This window comes from Nannospalax galili, unplaced genomic scaffold (assembly GCF_000622305.1).
Source record: "Nannospalax galili isolate Female #2095 unplaced genomic scaffold, S.galili_v1.0 scaffold371, whole genome shotgun sequence".
Lineage (NCBI taxonomy): Eukaryota > Metazoa > Chordata > Mammalia > Rodentia > Spalacidae > Nannospalax > Nannospalax galili.
Genome location: NW_008331606.1, coordinates 1,519,684 through 1,542,834, shown reverse-complemented (window position 1 = coordinate 1,542,834; position 23,151 = coordinate 1,519,684). Strand labels below are relative to the sequence as shown.

General features: G+C 40.2%; 1 protein-coding gene across 5 annotated transcripts in view; it reads right to left on the bottom strand.

The window, feature by feature from the left end:
* Slc25a14 (solute carrier family 25 member 14) overlaps window positions 1–13,770 on the bottom strand; it is a 50,369-nt gene extending 36,599 nt beyond the window's left edge. Inside the window, exons 1-5 of one of the 5 annotated variants that reach the window (XM_008826725.2) lie at window positions 13,562–13,770; window positions 13,180–13,426; window positions 8,214–8,307; window positions 6,201–6,348; window positions 2,317–2,411 (exon numbers count right to left, since the gene is read on the bottom strand). In XM_008826725.2, the coding sequence (XP_008824947.1) occupies window positions 2,317–2,411; window positions 6,201–6,348; window positions 8,214–8,307; window positions 13,180–13,254 (412 nt within the window). In that variant the 5' untranslated portion in view covers window positions 13,255–13,426; window positions 13,562–13,770. Of the gene's footprint in view, window positions 1–2,316; window positions 2,412–6,200; window positions 6,349–8,213; window positions 8,308–12,080; window positions 12,126–13,179; window positions 13,427–13,561 lie in introns of those variants that run through there. The other 4 variants (XM_008826726.2, XM_029560427.1, XM_029560426.1 and 1 more) reach the window with 4 other exon arrangements.
* Window positions 13,771–23,151: the final 9,381 nt, after the last annotated feature.

Genomic DNA, 23,151 nt, shown 5'->3' with positions numbered 1-23,151 from the left:
AGATACACCATATTCTTCTACATAATTATTAGCATACTACATGAATTAGAATGTGGTAATTCCTTTTCAACCACTTCAAACATATAATGTATCTGATTTTTTAAAGCTTTTTTGGGGAGCAATCATCAACTCTGAAGACTTAGTAACCAAATGTTGAAGGATAAATCTTATGTGTAATAAAGTTATCTAAATATTAACTTTGACTGGCCTTATATATCTCCTAGCCTTCATTTATGTACAGAAGGCATCTGTAGTCAAATATAAAAAAGCATTACTTCATTTTTCCAGCGTTGAGTGGTGAACCGAAGGACTTACACATGCTAGGACAGAACTCTACTGCTGAGTTACAGTCTCAGCCTCCAAAGCAATAATTTACAACTAAATCCCTTCAAGTGGAAAAAAAAAAAAAACAGAGGAACAACAGAGCATACAGAAAAAGTTCTACAGAAAAAGTTCAGTCTTCACCATACCTTCCCATCATGAAAAGCCTAAAAACAGAAACAAAGTGAATCATCTATAAAAGGAAAATATTTTGAGAAGAGATGAGAGGAACTCCTTCAGGATTCCCATAGAAGAGGCTGCAGAAAATGCTGATTTAGGATAATAAAGTGCTTCAAGAAACATTACTAACCCAAAGTCTCTGAGCTGTTCCCAACCATCCAGTAACCCCAGGCCTGTGGGAAAATATTCACCAATTAATTATCAGGCTGAGGGCTGAAGAGATGGCTCAGCGGTTAATAGCACTGGCTGCGGGGCTGGAGAGATGGCTCAGTGGTTAAGGGCACTAGCTACTCTTGCAGAGGACCCAAGTTCGTTTCCCAGTACCCACATGGTGGCTAACAACTGTCTGTAACTCCAGTTTCAGAGGATCCAACTCCCTCTTCTGACCTCTGCAGGCATTGCATAACACAGGTACATTTACATATATGCAAGCATAACACTCATACACATAAATATAATAATAAATAAAAATATTTTTTTTAAAAAAAAGAGCACTGGCTGTCCTTCCAGAGGACCCGGGTTCCATACCTAGCACCCTCACGGTAGCTAACAGCCATCCATAACACCACTTCCAGAGGACTCCAATGCCCTCTTCTGACCTCCATGGGCACTGCACAACATGGGTGTACTTACATGCAGGTATTATATTCATATACATAAAATATTTTTTAAAAAACAGTATCAGACTAAAAGTACTCAGCAGCAGTATATATAGAGACAGACATATGATAATTCTGCATGTGGGTAAGGTGGCCGGCCATAGGTACATCAAAATCTAAAATGTAAGACAAATTTAGTCTACCTAATAAGAGCTTATCAAAACTGGCAGCTAGTATACGCCTTAAAATCCCCTTATTGATGAGGAGAGCATTCATTTTCAAGACATGACTGTTCTAGGCTTCCCCAAAGATGACAAGAAACTGGACAAAAATGCATGCAATACTCTGCAGATGCCATAAGCACCCTAGAATGGACACAAAGGCAAAAAAAAAAAAATCTTTAAAAATGTATACAATGGTATTTATTTATTTATTTATTTATTTATTTATTTATTTATTATTGTGTGTATGTTATGTCTATGGAGGGGGATGAATGCCATGGCTCATGTGTGGAGCCAGAAGACAAGTTTGCACAGGCTGTTCTCTCCTTCCACCTTTACATGGGTTCCAGGGATTAGTCAGGCTTGTACAGCAAGTGCCTTTATCCACTGAGCCATCCTACTAGCCTAGAAGCTTTTCCTTTTGTTTTGTTTTATTTTATTTTATTTTAAGACAAGGTCTCACTATGTAGCCCTGGCTGGCCTAGAGCTTGACATGTAGAGCAGGCTGGCCTCAGACTCACAGAGATCCACCTGCCACTGAGTCCCAAGGGCTGGGATTTAAGGCTTGTACCATCACACCAAACTAGGAGTTGTTTTTAACCAAAAGACAAATTTGAGGACTGGGATGAGGGTTCAGTGGTTAATAGCACTTGCTGTTCTTGCAGAGGACCCAGGTTCAGTTCCCAGCACCCACGTGGTGACTAATAACCCTCTGTAACTACAGTTCCAGGGGACCCAATGCCCTCTTCTGGCCTCTGTAGCCACTGAATCCATTGGTGCTCTTACATACATGCAGGCAAAATACTCATGCATATAAAATAAAAACAAAATATTATAAAAGACAGATTTGAAAAGAAGGTGTCTCTAAAGCATGTGTCACCTCTATAGGGATTTATCCTGGGTGATTCATTCTCCAGTCAAGTGATGAACACTTCACAGTATGATTTCCACAATCCCTTTGAGGATAACCTCAAAAGAGAATTGAATATACTGACCTTCCAAACGTTCTACAAACAAACGCTTCAAGCTTTGGTAAATCCCAATTTTAATCGTGCCATATGAAGCCTGTCTTAGTAAAGCAGGAGCAATTCTGTCAAAAAAGAGAAAAATAAAGAAAAATTAAGTGTACTCAATATGCATTTATAGATTTACATTTCTTTTTAAAAACCTTTATTTATTATTTTTTCTTTAATGCTTATGAGTGTATTGCTGGCGTGTATGTTAGTGCACCTGTGTCGTGCAATGCCTGCAGAGGTGAGAAAAGGGCATCAGATTCCCTGGAACTGGAGTTAGAACAGTTGTTAGCTGCCATGTCAGTCCTCTACAAGAACAGAATATCCAGTGCTCTTAACCACTGAGCCATCTCTCCAGTCCCCAGATTTATATTTATTTTACCAATCTCTTTTCACCCAATAACAGCACAACATACTTTTTTTTCAATCATCCATGAAAACATGACCAAGAAAGTTCACATCCTGGGCCATAAAACAAATGTCAACAAATTTAAAAGGACTGACATTATGGGGCTGGAGAGATGGCTCAGCAGTTAAGAACACTGGTTGTTCTTGCAGAAGACCTGGGTTCAAATCCCAGCACCCACATGGCAGTTAACAACTATCCGTAACTCCAGCCCCAGGGGATCCGACAGCCTGTTCTGACCTCCACGGGCATTGTACGACACGGATACACTTATCTATATGCAGGCAATACACACATACACATAAAATTAATAAATAAAATTTAAAAAAAAAGAACTAACATTATATAGACTGTATTCTCTGACCATAAAGTAAGCAAACTAGAAATTGATAAGGAAGATGACTAAACACATGGAAATCCAACAACAGAATTCTAAATAACATATTGACTAAAGAAAGCTACAAAAGAATTTTTTAGCTAGACATGATAGCACATGCCTTTAATCCCAGCACACAGAAGGCAAAGGCAGGCAGATCTCTGTCAGATCCAGGCAAGTTCCAGGCCAGCTGGGAGTACAAGAAGACCCTGTCTCAAAAAAAGACCCCCCCCAAAAAAGAATTTTTTAAATGTACACACCTGAATATAATTTAAAATGCATCCTCTTAAAATATATGAGATATGGGGCTGGAGAATGGCTCAGCAGTTAAGAGCACTGGCTGCTCTCACAGAGGACCCAGGTTCGATTCCCAGCACCCACATGGCGGCTACGAACCCTCCTTAACTCCAGTTCCAGGGGAATCCAAAGCCCTCTTCTGAGCTCTGTGGCATTGCACGACACAGGTGCACTCACATACATGCAGGAAATACACTCATACACATAAAAAATAAAAAAATATATATGGGATATGAGCTGGGCATCATGGTGGTGCACGCCTTTAATCCCAGCACTCGGGAGGCAGAAGCAGGTGGGATCCCTGAGAGTTCAAGGCCAGCCTGGTCTACATAGCTAGTTCCAGGCCACCTGGGGCTACATGGAGATCCTGTCTCAAAAAGACCGAAATATATATATTTATGGGATAACAGCCAGGCCAAGTGGTGGGGCCTGTAATCCCACCTACTTGGGGCTAGGACAGGAGGATAAGGAGTTCCGGGCCTATTTGAACTACAGACTAAGTATAAGGCCAGCCTGAACAAATTATTGTGACTCTATCTTAATATAAAAAGCAAAAAAGAAAACTAGTGATACAGACTAGTGTACGTGCTTGCATAGCGTGTATTCCTAGGTTGACTTACCAGTATTGGAAAAACACACACACGCACATACACACGCATGCATGCACACAGACAGTACGGAAAGACAAACAGATAGACACAGATGGTGACAGGAAGAGACAGACTTCAGCCAAAGCAGTGCTGAGAGAAATTTATAATACAAATGCTTACATTAGAAGAATAAACTCATCAGAAGCCAATATCCAGAACCATGAGAAACAAATTCCTGTTGCTTATAAGCCATCATGTCTATGGTACTTGGTTACAGAAGCCCAAACTAAAACAGCATTAATGTTTTTTTTAAAAAAATTGAATTCATAGCTTTAAAGTTAAAAAAAAAAAAACTCCAGGCCCAGAGAATTTTACTGAGGAGTTCCACCAAACAAATAAAGAATTAACAGTAATCTTGCATGATGTCTCCAGAAAAGAAAAATGTTTCCCAAATAATTTTAGATAGTATCACCTTGACAGCAAAACCAGACAGAAATAGTACAAATAAAAACTACAGTCCAGTATCTCTCATGAACTTAGGAACAAAAATTCTTTGGGGGGCTGGAGAGATGGCTCAGTGGTTAAGAACACTGACTGTTCTTGCAGAAGACCTGGGTTCAAATCCCAGCACCCACATTGCAGCTAACAACTGTCTGTAACTCCAGTTCCAGGGGATCTGACAGGCTCTTCAGTCCTCCGTGGCCATATCACGACACAGGTACACTTACCTACATGCAGGCAATACATGCATACACATAAAAACAATAAATAAAATTTTTTAAAAATTAAAAAAAGAAATAACTTAAAAAAATTCTTTGGAAAGGATAAGCAAACTGAATCTAACAGTGCACAAAAAGAATTACCCACTATTACCTACACCACATAGATTAAAAAAAAAATCAACCTTTACTTCCTAACAGCTGTGGATATATCTTTAATCCTATGAACAAGGAGGCACTAGTGCCAAGACCTCACTTATGCCTCCTTTGAGATTCCTCCAAATTGCAGAACTCTACTTTAGGAGGTATAAATAGATAGCAAGCAACAGCTCAAATGGTTAGGATTGAAAAACAATGACTATATATGCATATTTCTGACTCTATTGCTTGCATCAGGAAAAGAAAATCTTGTGGTTGTCTATGCTAATGAAAGAACATGGTAAAACAGATGATTCATGAATCATGTCAGGATGAGAATTTTTTGTTCACCAAGAAAATTATTACTTAAATAAGTCCAACAGAGATTACTGATAAAACTGATTTCCTTTCTCTCAGCAATAAACCGGTAGCCTACATTTAGGATAGCCTTGGGAAGCAGTATCAGATAAACTACTAACTGGACAATAAATTATAAATTGATGGCTAACCAAAGGTGACCAATAAAGATGGTTCTCCTTTTCCCTTATTCTTCATTACTATTTAAAATGCCAGAACAGGGGCTGGAGAGATGGTTCAGCACTTATGAGCACTCACTGCCTGCTCTTCCAGGGGACCCGGGTTCAGTTCCCAGCACCTACACAATGGCTAACAACCGTCTGTAACTGCAGTTCCAAAGGATCTGACACCCCACTTCTAGCCTCTGCAAGTTTTGCATGACATGGGTGCACTTACATGCAGGCAAAACACTCATACACATAAAATAAAAATAAATAAAAAATAAAATGCCAGAATAATGTTCTTTTCAAAAAGAAAATCTTAAAGGAAGTCAGTGTTTGTCAATTCAGGAAAATTCACACAACAATGTACACAGTTAATCAGTGCTGCTATTAACAACAGGCCATCAGTGAGTCTTAGGAAGCCAGAAAAAAAGCCTATGCTGCAATGTTATTATCCATTTTATCATTTAACATGTACAGTTAGATGAACACAAAATCTAAAGCTCAAGGCTGATAAATAGGTGAAATTGACACTGGACTAACAATGAAGAATTACAAGTCAAAGCAGTGAATATGAAGGGCAAAGTATCAAACAAATGAAATTCAAAGCCTTTTTGAAAAAGCATTTCTGGTGGGACATGGCAGTGCACGCCTTTAATCCCAGCACTCAGGAGGCAGAGGCAGGTGGATCTCTGTGAGTTCAAGGTCAGCCCAGTCTACACAGAGGCCAGCTGGGGCTACAGGGAGACCCTGTCTCAAAAAAACCAAAAAAAAAAAAAAAGGCATTTCTGTTCATGATATAAGGAAAGAATCCAGTCTTACCCTGAATACAGAGCCAAGATACCTTCTTCTTTATAGATTCGAAACAAGGCATGAAACATTCCTCTGTATTTTATTTCTTTGAAACGAACATCGATGCTCTGACCTTGGACTTGAAGCCGTGTTTTAGTAAGATCCACAGGGAAAGTGCCTATGAATGAACACACTTAAGTATTTACAACGAAGTACAGTAAGTTTGGGCTCAATGTAAAGCAATGATAATACCTGAAATATAAGATAAGTCCCTTTTATAACACACAGGTCTCTACTAGAACACCACTGCCAGAGGACAAGGCCATATGTGGTGAAGTGAAATGCACTAGCCTATCTAAATAGTACACTTGCCCCACAGTATACATGACACTGTGACACAGAAAATGCTTTAAGATGATCAATAATATGCTATAAATGCAAAGTTATTTAAATGTTTGCACTTCATCTGTAACATACCATTGCCAAAAGGGCATTACTGGTCTCTTCCTCCCATCCCCACCTACCTCAAGCCTCCCTACCACTCCCTCATAAAATCTCTCCAGATTTTCACAAACACAGGAACACATGGACTTGATGCTTTAGATGTTTTTATGTGCTGTTAGAAAAGTGGTGGTGGTGAGGGTTCCGGAGAGATGGCTCAGCGGTTAAGAGCACTGGCTGTTCTTGCAGAAGACCCAGGATTGATTCCCAGCACCCACATGGAAGCTAACAACCATCTGTAACTCCAATTCCACGGGAATCTGATGCCCTCTTCTGACCTCCCCAGGCATTGCATGACATGGGTACAAATACATACATGAAGGCAATACACTCATACACATAAAATAAAAATAATACTTTTTAAAACTCTGTGTGTGTGTGTGTGTGTGTTTATGACTCCCTAACATGAGAGAGACTGGCAAACAGGAGTTTGGTTCAATTCATCATAGTTCCTTAGATAATTCAGGACTAATACCAGCAGAGTACTTGGGGGGGATTTTTTTAAGTACATTTTATTTATTTTGTGGGCAAGTGTATCTATGTATGTGGGCACACATGCCACGGTGCATGTGTGGAAGTCAGAGAACAACTTGAGGGAGTTGGTTCTGTCCTTCCATCGTGTGAGTCCTAGGGATCAAACTCGGGTCATCAAGCATGGCAGTGAGCACCTTTCTCATTCAGCTATTGCACTGACCATCTCTTTAATGAAACTCAGCACACAGAAGTAGTTGTTGCATGGACAAAATGTGTTTTAGGAAGTATTTCAAGCCAGGTATGGTGGCGCATGCCTTTAGTCCCAGCACTCAGGAGGCAGAAACAAGCAGATTTCTGTGATATGAATGTCAGCCTGGTCTATAGAGCGAGTTCCAGGTCAGCAGGGCAATTCTGTCTCAAAAAAAAAGAAAAGGAAAAAAAAAGAAAAAGAAAAAAGAAAGAAAAAAGAAAATAAATATTTCAAGATCTAAAACTATCAAGATGGAATTTTGTGACTTGGATAAAACCAGAGTATATACCAAGAAAGTCAACAAATATTGGTGGGTTGTAGATATTTATGAATAGTTTAGGAAGAGAAAAATCTAGAAAATGAAAAAGCACAATCTAAAAATATTTTAATACTAAAATAAAAATAGAGAAGACTCTTGATTGATCTTCTTTTCTTCTGAAAAAGAAAAGATGTTTGCAAAAAAGAAACCGATAAGAAGAAAATTATAGACCACTTAACATAAATCAAAGAGCATTAGTATAGGACTACAAAAGAACCCTTTCTGTTCAATTGCTCTACTGTCAAGCATATTAGGCTGGCAAATTAACAAATCACTAAACTAACAAAAAAGCTTCCAAAGTTTGACTTTTCTTAACCTCATTTGCCAAATCCTTAGCAGTACTTTTTCTGGACTATTACTTGATAGCTATAAAACAATTTTTAAAACAAAGTGGGCAACCCTCTTTTTACTTTTCTCTGGTTTTCACCAAAAATAACTTATACCATACATAGCCATCTATGGCATAAAACTCAGATTTGTCATTTTTTCAAATCCTTACCAAACTCGGCAACAATAGAGGCAAGGCCGCCATACACAAAAGGTTTCCAATTCAGACCAGACATCTCATGGCTTAAAGTGGAACTTTCCTGGTGCTAAAAATAAACACAAATCAGAACAAGGCACAAGAGTGAACAGAGCATTTGTTAGCATTTGATTATTGATTGAGATCAACAAAACCAGAAAACAAAACAAATGTAGAGAAAAAAAAAATCCAGCAAGTGGAATGACACAAAATGGAGAGCCCTGTTTCATGTGCTGGATGACCATGAATTTGTTCTTTAATGCCACTCTGTGGGGTAGCTGTATAATTCACTCAAATATCAACTTGTTCCCTTCATCCTCCCTAGTTTGTTTAATGTTACACTCTTCCCCATGCAAAGAAGAAGCTTTAGTCCATCCAGCACACCCATCTTTGACATTTAACTAGACAATCACGAGTAGAGGAAACTAGAATTCAAGTTACATAGGCTGAGGCATCTCATAAAAGCAGTTCATGGCATTCAGTTAGCTTGATTCAGGCTCAAAGCACAAGCTCACACGACACCTTAACTCAGCCCTCTCAGCTCTCCACTAACATTTAGCGCTGAGTTCTAGAAACTACTGCTAGCTATATGTAACACCAGCTACTCAGTTGAGATCCAGGCTGAACTAAGCAACAATTTACCTTGCTTCTGGCTCCAGGAGAAATGACAGCAAAGTGGATATATCACACTTCTGACATTGAACATCATCCATCCAGTGGATCTCCTTTCCCTCTCCCCTGGACCTTTAAAATCATATCGAAGTACTGTTCTTTTTACATTCTAGCTCTTTGGTCCAGCCCTTTGTACTCCTTCCCCATTGTACCCCTCTTAGATCTGTTATCTTCCATCTTCAGCTTTATTCCTTTTCTGTCACTCTCAGCTCCTTCTCTCTTGGATTTGTTTTTCAACAACTTTGGCCTCTAGACAAATATTTTTCAAATTTTAGCATGTACCAGAATGCCCTAAAAGGTCTACTAAAACATGGACTGCTTGCTGAGCCTCTCCCCCACTGAATCTGAGTCTTATCCAGAGAAATTGCAAAACAAAGAAAGCTGTAGGCATCACCTGCTATCCTAGCCCAAATGGAAATACTACTTTTTAAATAGAATCTCAGATGACCTTTAAATATGTCTTTCTTTTTCAGAGCTTCAAAGTATATATCCTTCCAAATTTCAAAGACTACTTACTTAAAGTGGTTTATGGTCAAAAAGGAGCACTCTGAAACCAGATGCTCTAAAATCAAATCCTGGCTCCAGATTCAAATCTTGACTCTACCACTTACTAGTTCTGACTCTGAGAAACTTATTCCACCTGTCTCCATTTTCTGAAAATGGTAGTAATAAAAACTATCATAGGTTGGTAGAAAAATTAAATAATATACCTCTAACACCTAGAAAAATGCCTGACAAAATTTTGCACAGTAACTTAGCTAATTATCATATTATACTAAGAATATTTAAATACCCAAATTTGCATTTTAACAGATAATCTTTGCTGTCCATCTCCCCATTGCCAATCTGGGTTAGCACCTTTGAGTCATAGTCTGCTTTTAGAGAAAATGGGATTTTTATTTATTTCTATGTAAGAAATTCTCTGCAACAAAGCAAAGAGCAATTTTCCTCAGACAACAGCAAGCACGCAGATAAACATCTTGGTCACAGGCTACAAAACTAATTGTGGGAGCTTCCTTTTAAGTACATCACACATAGAGTAGATGCTAGATACCCCAGTTGGAGGAAAGTTATTGCAATCACTAAAGAGCAAAGGAGGAATTGACAGGAAATCTAGGATTCCAGCATACCTCCTGAGCTAACAAGAAAGAAAAATTCAACTCAGATGTGGTGACACATACCTGTCATCCCAGCACTTGGGAGATGAAGTCAGGAGGATAAGTAGTTCAAAGTCACCCTTTACTATATAGCATGTTTGAGGCCAGGTTGGGTTACATGAGACTGTGTCTCAAAAAAAAAATCACTGTCTACTGTCACATTTACAGATTCCCTCAAATAGCCTTCAATATTTCAGGTATGTGCCATATTTCTCTCCAAAACTTTTCTTTTACAACTTCATTCATCCCTTTTCATTAATGGAGAAAATCTTTAGCACAAAAAAAAAATCTTTAGTACCTGCTACCCAAAATTTTAATAAGGAAGATGTGACCAGGGTTCAGGGAGCAATAGCTAGGGTTCAGAGAGCAATGAATCACTGAAAGGTAGGGGACAGAGCCATAGCAACAAGCAGAAAGATCAGCCAATGGAATCTCAGGTCAATTAGCCCAGGGGTTTCCCACTGAAGTTTTCACAATTCTGACGTGATATAAAAAAAAAATCTAGGACTGCTAAACTGAATGTATTTAATTTAAAGGATTACTTATTAGATCGTATCCTTTTTGTTCCTGGAACAATGGAAAAATCACCTTTTTTGTATGAAATGTTAATGGTAGTGGGTAGTTGATAATTTATTGACGTTATTTGTATCCCCTCCAGCACACCTCCATTTAAATCTCACTGGCCCATAAAATGCAAGGCTGGATAACACTGGCAAATCCAACACTGCCCCTACTACCCCTTCCCAGTCACATTTGATACTAATATCTATCACTCCACTGTTAGAGATCAATATCATGGAGATAACCTGTATCATTTTTTATTAGGCCTGATTTTATACCATCCTTCCTCGCACTAAACCAACTTGGAGACAATATTGAACAAATTATTCTTTCGCCCCCCACAAGGGGGACTTCAAATATTTAAAGTCAGCTAGCATGTTCTCCTACATCTTATCTTTGTCAGTCTAAATATTCCTGACCATTGTCTTCATTCTGTACGTTTGACTTCGATTACTGTAGCTAAAAACTTCAGTTTCTTTTGAGGAAGGCATATCACACCACTCAATCACTAAAGTGCCAGCAAACACCACTCAGTCTTCACTTATCTGCATACTGGCACGTGAGTTAGGTTACAACTATTCTACAACTATGCAATATTTTTCAACCTTCATTTGTTTCTTCTACATCTTAAATTCAGGCATAAAAATGATGAGTTGGGTGAGGTTTGGTCTCTAGTTGTCCATCTCTTTTCCTCTTAAAAAGTAAGATTGCCTGCAGGAAGACACTAGATTTTGCAAGATGTTTTACACGCCTTATAGCAACTAGTACAGAACTGATTACAAACACATTAAACAGCTGGTTATCTTATGCATTCAGTCTGTATACAGAGGAAATGAGAGAAGCAATTTGATGGACCCGGACAATACTGTACACCCTACACTACACTCTTCTGATTGCCAGACATTCTCTACCTACGAATCCTCGTCTCTTGCTTTCATTGTAGAAATCACTTTTTAAAATATCCCAGTCATGGGACTGGAGAGATGGTTCGGTGAGTAAGAGCACTGACTGCTCTTACAGAGGACCAGGGTTCAATTCCCAACACCCACATGGTAGCTAACAACTGTGCGAAACTCCAGTTCCAGGGGATCCAATGCCTTCCTCTGACCTTGCGGGCATTGCCCAGCACAGGTGCACTTACACACATGCATGCAATATACTCATACACATAAAATAAAAATAATAAATAAAACATTTTTTTTAAATCCCAATCACTCATAAAATCATTTCAACATGTAGGGGCTAACCACAGATATGAGTAGAGGGACAGAAGTCATCTCTAAGTTGCAATACAAATACAGTACCCTAAATATTTGTATTGAGAAAGAAGCTGACAAAATTTGTCTTCAGAATACAAACATCTATCCTGAAGATCTGATTATGGAAAATTTGATAGCCTAACCAGTAACAAAAAAAGGTTCTAGGATACAAATTATATAGCCCCTACACTTACTTCAAAGTCTGGTCAGGAAATTCTGGGTGCCCTTCTTGGTTTCTCCTTTAAGAAAGAGTAGGTATTAGAGACTCTCAAGTCCCAAGGATACCAATGGGATGCCAACAACTATTTGTTGAAGGCAGGCTAAATACGCAAACCTGCAATGTGGTGTGATTATAATTTGTCATGTTAAAAATCACAGAAATATGTTCTAACACAAAGACAGTATTTGCCATTCCACCTATCTTTTTTAGATAATCATCTGGTGGAAGGAATCAAATACTTTATTAGAGAAAAATTAAGTGCTAAACTGTGTAGAACAATTTACAAGAGTACGGGGAGCATGGGAAAGGAAACAATTAGCATGGCTTTGAATAATTTGGAAAAGCTTTGAGGGGTGAGAGAATTGAAATTAGGCCTTGATAAGGCAGATTGTATTGGATGGGATCAGGTAAGAAAGACACAGGGGAAGAGCCAAGGTGCATAAATTCAGATGTGGAAACAAACACACCGTGTGAAGGTAGGCATCAGTATGGTTTGTGCTGAGACCGAAATGAAGGACCCAACCCCATTACACAGTTCACTTGTTGGCTGAAACAAGTAAAAGGAATAGGGTATACTCAAAGGCTTGACACCAAGGTGTTGGAGGCACTCAGCACTCAGTCCTTTAATAGGCAAGTGAATTGAGGTAATACAGTGTATTTTAGTTAGAATACTATGGCTACAACAAGCACACTGGGTCACAAACCAGAGGCAAGGCACTGGCTTAGGATGGTATGAAGTAGGCTTGTGGGCAGTGAGGTTGAACTATTGAAATGGAGACAAAAGACACTTCATGACGTAAATGAAGAGGAGACAGTTCATGACTACTCTAAGCATCTCTGGGGACAGGAGGGCAAGAAAGCACTGGCAGAAAACTGTAAATGTCCCTGAAGCTACCTTGTCCGAGAAACCAATCGTGTTGATAACAGATGTCATCCCAATCAAGTAACTGAACTGCATTTTTATAGATGCCTTCAATGCCTCGACCTCAGGAGTGACAGGGGAGATAGAGCGTGGGGGAGCATCTTTCAACAGATCCCTCACACTGATACAATCAATGGAGGTGTTTGCTTACTCCGCTTACAATCACAGCCGCCGTTGCAAACTTCACCCTTAGAAAAATTAGGATTATTCCGGGAAAGATACCCATTCACCCTCTGGATAGCCGGATCTTGCCAATTCCTCAGCTGTCAGAGCGAGTTCGCAGAGAGAAGGGAGGCGCCTGAAGGAGGCGGCCTCCCAGGGGGGTCGAGGAAGCAGGGCTCAATCGAAGAAGTAAAGCCACCGAAGCCAGGAGAGTGAGAGACAGGGAAGGGACTGAGCTGAGGGAAGAGAGAGATCAAAGGACCGTTAAGCCCCTCCTAGGCCGGGAACCGGGCCAGCCCGGCCCCGCGCGGCCTGGCGCGGCCCAGCCCAGCCCCGCTCCCCAGCCTGGAAGTCCAGGAGCTCCCCCTCACCTGCTCCGGCTCATCAGACGACTGGGAAGCAGAGGCTCCCACAGTCGGAAACGCCACTGCAACGCCAACCCGGAAGCATTGAAATCAACGGAAGTAACCAAGACATCACCTTGGCAACAATGGCGTAGCCATTCCAACTCCACCCCCTGAGAGCCTGAAAAGGAAGAGCGGGAATGAGAGGAAACCGGTGGGGTCTAAAGACCAGAGTCTGGAAGACTGCAGGTGCCGGGGTCCAAAACCTGCCACCTGCCTCTCGGAGGCATAAGAGAGGAAGCAAGGAGGGGGAATTTTCAGCTTCTACAGCTAATGTGCTCAACAGAGAGGGCAGAAGTGGTGCCTTCTCATCCATCCACCCGGAGGGGGCTGGCTGAGATAAAACGTGTGCAAGACCCGAGGCGGGAAGGGGGTAAGGGACGGAAGGGGGAGGGCAGTGAGGGACTGGGTGCAACGCGCGCGAGACCCTGAGCGAGCACTGAAGGTGAAGGACGGGGTGCAAGGGGCGGGGCGTCCTTGCAGAGGTAGAAAACCCAGCGCCAGTGAAGGAAGTGGGGCAAAGGAACTAAGTCAGTAGTAGGATAAATGAGGACCAGGAGGTGTCCGGAAATTAGTGACGGAACCTGGGCTCAGAAAGAAAATAAAGATCATAAAGATCGGGGAAGCAAACAGATCTAACCTACAGAATGTCAGACATTAGACACTGAAAAAGTATACACAATCCCTGCATTCGAAGTTCAGAAAAACTTCAGAACAAGATGGAAACACAAGGGGTGGGAGACATAAAAAGTTAAAGCAAAAAATAATCTGAAGAGGAGAAATCCTAGTGGAGGAGAACCAGTGAATCCGCAGCTGACAACCTGCCAGAAAAGGAGATCCTAGACTCTGGCTTTGGGCCCTAGTCCCCAGGGCCCACAGAAGAGCTTCCTGGGTGAACCCATTAGCTAATAGGCCACGCCCGATTTTTAAGCCTGTTGCGAAGTTGCCCTAATCACCCAAGAGTTGATAATAACAGGGTTTATTGTTTATAGTGCAAGGCACTTGTTCCTGAAAGAGTATTCATTGAATGCAAAGAATGTTTGAAATTCATTTATTCCAAAAGAACCTTTCTCATTCACATCTGTTTTTACTTTTTTCATTTTTAATATTTCTTCAGGCAGCACACAGGAAAATAATAGACGACATTATAAGGTGCTTCACCATGCTCCAAGTGTAATGCCAAGAGATTTTGTGCTCTCAGCTACTCCATAATATTGATACCATTATTTTCCTCTGTTGACAAATAAGAAAAATGGGGTCCTAAAGATCAAGTATAATAATGTGATAACTGGCAGAACTGAAATTTCAACTTGGGTCTAACTTCTAGGCCCAAGCTCTCAACTTTAATAATGTCTTCAAATTTTTCATTACTTTTATTTTATGTGCATGACTGTTTGCCTGCATATATATTCCCATCATCTATATCACATGTTGGAGAAACAATTTTGAATAAAAATATGAGCGGGTCCTGACTAGGGGACAGAGTTCTAGAAACAGAGTTCCAGCAGACAGTTCCATCAGCACAGTTCCAGGAGACTGGAAGGTTCCAAGAGATATCTGGGGTAACAAGTGTCCTCCGAGTTCAGGCCCTCTGTTAAAACCTAAATTTAAGAGTTAAGCTTTTTTGTTCAGGTACTTAAAACGTTGGCAAAGTAATGCAACACTGAGCCATCTCTACAGCCACTGAATTCTGTTTCTATGGATTTATTTAGTCTAAATTTTTTATAAATTTGATTATAAAATATGTAATCTTTTGTGCCTGGCTTCTTTCATTTATCAGAGTTTTGAGATAGAGTCACCCTGTAGCCCCAGCTGGCCTGGCATTCACTATGTAGACCCTGCTGGACTCAAACTCACAGAGATCTACCTGCCTCTGCCTCCCAAATGTACTTTTTAAAAAATTGCCGGGGCTGGAGAGATGGCTCAGCAATTAAGAGCACTGACTGCTCTTGCAGAAGACCCGAATTCGATTCCCAGCACCCACATGGTGGCTACGAACCGTCCTTAACTTCAGTACCAGGGGAATCTGAAGCCCTCTTCCGACCTCCACAGCATTGCACGACACGGGTGCACTCATACATGCAGGCAATACACTCATACACATAAAAAATAAAATATGAAAAAGATATTTTTAAAAATTGCCTTTTGTTTTTTGTGTTTTTTGTTTTGTTTTTCGAGACAGGATTTCCTTGTAGCCCCAGCTGACCTGGAACTCACTATATCGACCAGGCGGGCCTTAATCTCACCTGCCTCTGACTCCTGAGTGCTAGGATGAAAGGCATGCCCAACACTTCTTTAAAATTTTTATTGTATGTAGTCATTGTACATGATACCATGTTATACAGGAACACTCACACACATATACATTGTATGCTGGGCACATTCCCTACCACATCTCCCAACTTCTTTCTCCCCCTACCTCCCACAGATCCTGTTTGTCCCTTTTGTTACCCTAGACAATTTTTCTTTCTGCAAAATGTGGTATATATACACAATGGAAAGCTTTCAACATAATGTTTTTAGAGGTTCATCCAAGTTGTAACAATTATCAGTACTCCATTTCCTCTTATGACTAAATCACATTCCATTGTATTTACACAGCATAATTTCTTCAGTCATTCAGATTATTGATGAACATCTAGATATTTCCCACTTTGGAAATTATGAATAGCGCTACCATAAGCATGCATATACAACAATTTGATTGAGTACCATGTTCAATTCTTTTGGGTGTATACATAGGAGTTGAAGAGCCAGAAAACTTATGAAGATAAACTCCATCACTTTCTTCCTATTTAACTTTGGATAAATTATTTAATTTTTCTGAGCTTCAATTTCCTTATCCGAAGATGATATATTCTAATGTTCCTAGCACAGAGTTAAAGTACTTATCATATGCTTATCATATCATTGGCCTTCCTTTCCTCTTCCTCCCCTAAATAACTCTCCCTTATGTCTTGTTTCCCAATAGTGTTTTTCTCCACAGACTTGACATCTCCTTAACCAGGCTTCACAGGGCATAATTTTCCAGACCAATGCCATCTTAATTACCCTGCTCCCAGAAGATGTCAAGAGAGAAAAAATTTTTCCTCTACCCTCTTAAGGATTATACTTGGTGGCTGTACAAAAACAGATACACAGGAAAAGTGAAACACAATTTTCATTAATATTTAAGAGTTCACAAAACTATAGTTCACAGAAAGCAAGTAAGTGGATAGACTCAGGGACTTATATGTCCCTTGAACAAAAGAAAAAGGGTTGTAGTTTCAAGGGATTATAAATGATGGGGAAGTGACTAGGAAATATATCAGAGAACTAATGGAAAACAAGGGCTATTTGGGTAAGGAGCATTTATACAATTTATCTTAGTGTCAACTCCTTTTCTTAGATGATGAGTCACTGTGTGATTTAATATGAAGTGTCCCCCCACCAAAAATAAAGGTTTTTAATGTTGAAGGCATGGTCCGCAAATAGTGCTGCTAAGAGAAATGATTGAACCATGACGGTGCTAATTACATCAATGGGCTATTAGGGAGTGGGGCCTAGTTGGAGGAAGTAGGGTGGCAGAGGAAAGGCATGCCTTTCGAGGATATCCTGTTGATATCCCTTTCAGTTGTTTCTCTTCTTTTCCTGGCCACTATGAGGTGACTATCTTTCTCCCACTATACCCTTCCACAATGCCCTTCTGCCATGATGTTCTTGTCTTGCCACAAACCCAAAAACAAGAGTCAAATAACCATGGATTGAAACCTCTAAAACAATGAACCAAAATAAATCCTTCCTCCTTCAAACTGTTTCTTAGATATTTGTTGCACTAATGAAAGACTGATACACTTGCTCTTTTCTATCTAGTATGGAGGTGAAGACCTCCTCAAAACAAAATTTAGGCTCTACTTTTAGACATAACAAATGGATGTAATCATTTTTTTTAATTCTCAATTACATTTAACTCAAAATAGCCATTATTCTGAAGGAGAGTGTCCCTCAGACCCCCTCCCTATCCTCTGAGAAAAAGTTGCCCTCCACCTGACTCTGGAAATCCCCTCCATTGTTCAAACCCTTTCCTGGTACATCTGTTTATGGTTTCTATGGGAATGGTCTGGGTCAAAAGAGGAAAAACTGTTTTGCCCAGATCTCGCGACCCCCAATGACCTCCAAAGAGTCCAGAGGGTATGCAACATCAAAGAGGCTTTATTCGGGCTTAAGTTCAGGCCCTCAGATTTCACTGACATAGGGGATCCATACTGAGAGCCCCAAACCAGGGTGGGGCAAGCTTTTTATAGGGAGTTTTGTTGAAGCCCTTGCACACCAGATGTACTTTAAAATGATTGGATGGTTCTATGTTCTGAGTACGGGGAGGATTCTTATTAGTAGGGGCTGTCTTTAGGGCATTGGAATATGCTGTTATCTGTAGGGCCAGAGGTTTCTATTTCTACCTTATAAGGCTTTTACATGCCCGGGCTTGCTTGAAACAGCTAGCCAAAATGGAGTCAGTGTATTCTGACTCTTGCATTTTGACTCTTCATTCCTCCCTAGAGTTATGGCAGGGGTTAAATCTTTAACCCAAGCAAATTACAGAAGCAGAAAGAAGCAGTTAGACGACTCAGAGTCCCACAAAAACGTTCTGCCACAGGTAAGCTAGCCAATGGCTGTACAGGTTAAGTCTCTGGAAATCAGCCCTAGATTGTTCAAATACTTTCCTGGTTCTTCTGTGTATGGTTTCTATAGAAATCCCCTGCTTTGTGGTTTTTGTGGTTTTTATGCTTAAAAGCTCTGTGTTTTCACTGCTCAGGGTCACAGTACAGCTCCCAAGACTGTCTGTGTCCCCAACCGGTTGGCTCCAATAAAGCGCTCCTTTTTACTGAGACTCAGTGTTGGAGTGGTCAATTTAGGGAATTTTACAGACCCTGAACAATTCCAAAGTGATATATTTTGGAGTGGCATATTCTGCTCTCCTTCAAAGACAAATTAAAATGCATTCATGGGGCTGGAGAGATGACTCAGTGGTTAAGAACACTGGCTGCTCTTGCAGAGGACATGGGTTTGTTACCCACCACGCACATGGCAACTTACAACAATCCTTAACTCCAGGGCCAAGGGGATCTGGCGCCCTCTTCTGGTCTCTGTGGGTATTGCATGGCATGAGTTCACACAGACATGAAGGCAAAACATACACAAAAAAATAAATAAATCAAAAAAGTGTTATTGAGTATGTTAAAGCTGTAATGAAATGCTTCTTCTAAAAAAATTTAAAAACTATTAAAAAAAGAAATATAGGCTGCTCAATTAATTTTTAATTTCAGATAAATGGCAAAGAAAAAAAGTGTAAACAAATAAAATGCATTCATACACACTTTGTTCTCATTGCCTGTCTACAGTACAGGGAGAAAGCTCTGTCAGAAATCTAAGACTGCACACTCAACCCGAAAATGATTTTTTTGTTGTTGAAAGACATGATGGTACTCGCCTTTAATCCCTACACAAGGGCAGCAGAGGCAGGCAAGTCTCTGTGAATTCAAGGAAGGCTGGGCTACACAGTGAGATCCTGTCTAAAAAAAACTTAAAAGAAGCTTTTTTAAGACTGAAAAATAAGCCAGGCTTGGTGGTACATGCCTTTAATCCCAGCACTTGGGAGGCAGAGGCAGGCAGATCACTGTGAGTTCAAGGCCAGCCTGGTCTACATAGCAAGTTCCAGGACAGCTGGAGCTATAGGAAGACCCTGTCTCAAAAAGACCAAAAACAAAACAAAACAAAAACAGCAAGACTTGGAAGAAAAGAAATTTTGCATTGTTTAGGGTTTGCACTTACTATTTTTAAGACAGAATCTTGCTATATAGCATAGGATGGGCTATTCCTTTCTGTGTAGTCCAGTCTGGCCTCAAACTCTTGATTGTCGTGCTTCAGTCTCTGACTGTTGGGATTATAGGCATAAGCCACCATGTCTAGATGTCAGAAAATAATTTTAATCCGTGTATTAGATAAAATCTCACATCTGGGCCAGGCATAGTGGCACACACCTGTAATCCCAGCATTTAAGGGCAGAGGCAGGTGGATTTCTATGTGTTCCAGACTAGCCTGGTCTATATAGGGAGTTCCAAGCCAACCAGGGCTACATAGTGAGACCTTGTCTCAAAAAATTCTCTCATATTTGACATGCATAAAGAACTCTTACAATTCAGTAATAACAAGATAGGTGAGATAGGTGTATTAGCTACTTTTCTTACTGCTGTGACAAAATACCAAAAAAGGTGGAAGGGTTTATTTTGACTCAGAGTTTGAAGAGCATGGGAAAGGCACGGTGGCAGGAGTATGAAGTGACTGGTCACATCTAGTCAGCAGTGAGAAAGCAGAGAGAAATGAATGCTGGTGCTCTGCTCACTTTCTCATTTTTATTCAGTCTGGGACCCCAGTACATGGGATGGTGCCACCTATATTTAGGGTAGTTCTTTCCTGCTTGATTTCATTAACCTAGAATCTCCCTCAGAGACATTTCCAGAGGTTTGTCTCCTAAGAGATTCTAGATATGTCAAGTTGACAGTTAAGGTTAATCACAACAGGTAACTCAATTTTTAATCGGAAAATATTTGAAAAGATTTTATAAAAACAATATACTCAGCTGGGCGTGGTGGACCACACCTTTAATCCCAGCACTAAGGAGGCAGAAGCAGGTAGATCTGTCTTTGAGGTCAAGGCCAACTTTGTCTACATAGCAAGTCCCAGACTAGCCGGGGACAGGGAAACCCTGTTCCATATTATGTTTGCATTCAAATAATATCAATAAGTACAGAAAGTAAGTTCAACATTATTGGGCACAAAGAAAAATTAAAATTAAAATCACAGTACACACCAGTGTGGCTGAATACAAATGATGGGACTGGAGAGACGGCTCAGTGCTTGAGAGCACTGGCTGCTCTTGCAAAGGACCTGGGTTCGATTCCCAGCACCCACATGGTTGCTAGTAGCTCTTCATAACTCCAGTTCCAAGGGATCCATTCCTATCTTCTGGCCTCAGCAGGCATTACATGCATGTACTTACATCAGGCAAAACATTCATACACGTAAAATACTTTTTAAAAAAAGCTTTTTTAAAAGAATGTAAATGAAAAGAGTTGAAGAGATGGCACAACGGTTAGGAGCACGTGTTGCCCTTTCTGAGGACCCAGGTTCAGCTCCTAGCACCCAAACAGTGCCTCACAACTTCAGAGGCACCCTTCTAGCTTCTGTGGGCACCAGGCACATGCACGTGCTGCACATACATACATGCAGGCCAAACACTCATACACATAAAATGAAAATAAATAAATCTTTAACAGACAATGTAAATGAAGCATCTCAAATTCTCACACACTATTGGTATAAGTATTTACTAATTTTCTACTGCTGAAAAAACTTTTGTCACAAATCTAACATCTTAAAACAATATGCATTTAACTGTTCCATGGTTTTTGCAGTTCTGGGGTGCAAAGATGACTTAACTGACTCCTGTGCTCTGAGGTTTTATGAGGCTGCTAATCAAAGTGTCAGACTGTGTTTTTTATCTTGAGATTTAATTGCAGAAGAATCTGCTTTCAAACTCACTCGGACTTTCTTACAGTTGTACCAATGAGGGCTTCAGCTTCTTGCTGACTGTTAGTCAGAGGCTGCCCTTCGCTCCTGAAGCTTCCCACCTTCATTCAATTCAGTCCTCTGCGAAGGCAACTCACCCAACCACTTGCTTCTTCCAGGTGGGAGGAGACTTCATTAATGCACAGTATAGTGAGACTTTTCATTCCAGCTGTGTATACTATACCTATTTTTAACTTTTATTTAATTTAAATATATATATTCATTCCACCTGAACTAGCCGGATACTTAGTAACCCCAACATTCAGAAGGCCGAGGTAGAAGGAATGACTATTTTTTTTCCAATGCATAAATGTAGATATTTAATTTCAATGAAAATACAAAAATGTTTCCTCGGAAAAAAATGCAAACAAACCAGGCTGAAGTTGATCTAGTATTTATGTTTCAAGACCATTTACTGAGATTTGGAGATAAAAGAATGACAGCCTCCAACTGTAGTAAATACTGGGGTTCTGTACAATTATAATTCTGTGCATTTAAATTAAATCCTCCCTGGTGCATCCTTCTTTGAAGGGTGACAATTCAATGCTACCCTTGGCTACAAGGTGAGACCATGTCTCAAAGTTAAAAAAAAAAAAAAAAAAGGAGAGATGGCTCAGCTGTTAAGAGCACTGGCTATTCTTGCAGAGGACCTAGGTTTGATTCCCAGCACCCACATGGCAGTTAACAACTGTCTGTAACTCCAGTTCCAGGGAATCCAATACCCTCTTCTGACTTCTCCAGGCATTGCATGACACAGGTGCACTTACATACATTCAGGCAATACACTCATACACATAAAATTAAAAAATAATGATAATAAATAAATTTTTTAAAATAGTGAAAAGGGGAACACTCACATATCACTGATTCACAAAGTGGAAAGAAGATGTAAGTTACCTAAAATCACATTTGAAGACAACTGCTTGTGACAGTGGCATGCATAGCCTCCTTCTAATCCTCTTCATGCATATATACAAGTAATGCTTTCATTCTTATGGTATGCCTGTGCCTTTCACATGATCCTGTAATGTACCTTCCTTTGCTGGAATCAGTGGCTCAGCTCCTCCATATCAAGCATAGATTTTCAGCCTTTGATTTTATAATACTTCCTCCGATTTTGTTTGTTTGTTTGGTTTTTGAGACAGGACCTCCCTGTAGCCCCAGCTTGCTTGGAACTTGCTATGTAGACCAAGTTGGCCTCAGTCTCACAGAGATCCTCCTGCCTCTGCCTACAAGTACTAGAATTAAAGGCATGTGCCACCACACCTGGTCTACTTCAACCAATTCTTAACATTATGAAACTCAAGCCAAGCATGGTGGTCATGCCTTTAATCCCAGCACTTGGTAGTTAGAAGCAAGTGGATCTTTGTGAATTCAAGGCTAACCTGGGTTTACGTAGTGGGTTCCAGGCAAGCCAGGGCTCCATAGTCAGATCCTATCTCAAGAAAACAACAAAAAATATGAAACTCTATGGAAGAGAAGGAAAGTACAAGATCAATATTTTTAGATATACAAAAAGATAAAAATACAAAAGAAAGCAAAAATGAAATGTAGACATCAGCCTCACTACCCAGATACCAGTATTAATCTTTCTTAACTTTGATTTATTTATTTTGATTTTATGTGCATGAGTGTATTGCCTGCACATATATGTAAGTGCATTCATGTTGTACAATACCCGAAGAGATCAGAAGAAGACGTCAGATCCCCTGAAACTGGGGTTACAAACTGTTGCTAGCTGTCATGTAGGTGCTGGGAACTGAACCCAGGTACCCTGCAAGAGCAGCCAGTGCTCTTAACTGCTGAGCCATCTCTCCAGCCCCCCAAATTAATTTTTTTTAAAAAATGATTTTTTTAAAACCATGATAGAGGGGGGAGACAATACAAGAGAGAAACAAGGCCTAGGTAGTCACGAAAACCAGAGGGAACCATATTATTCCTACAACCTACTG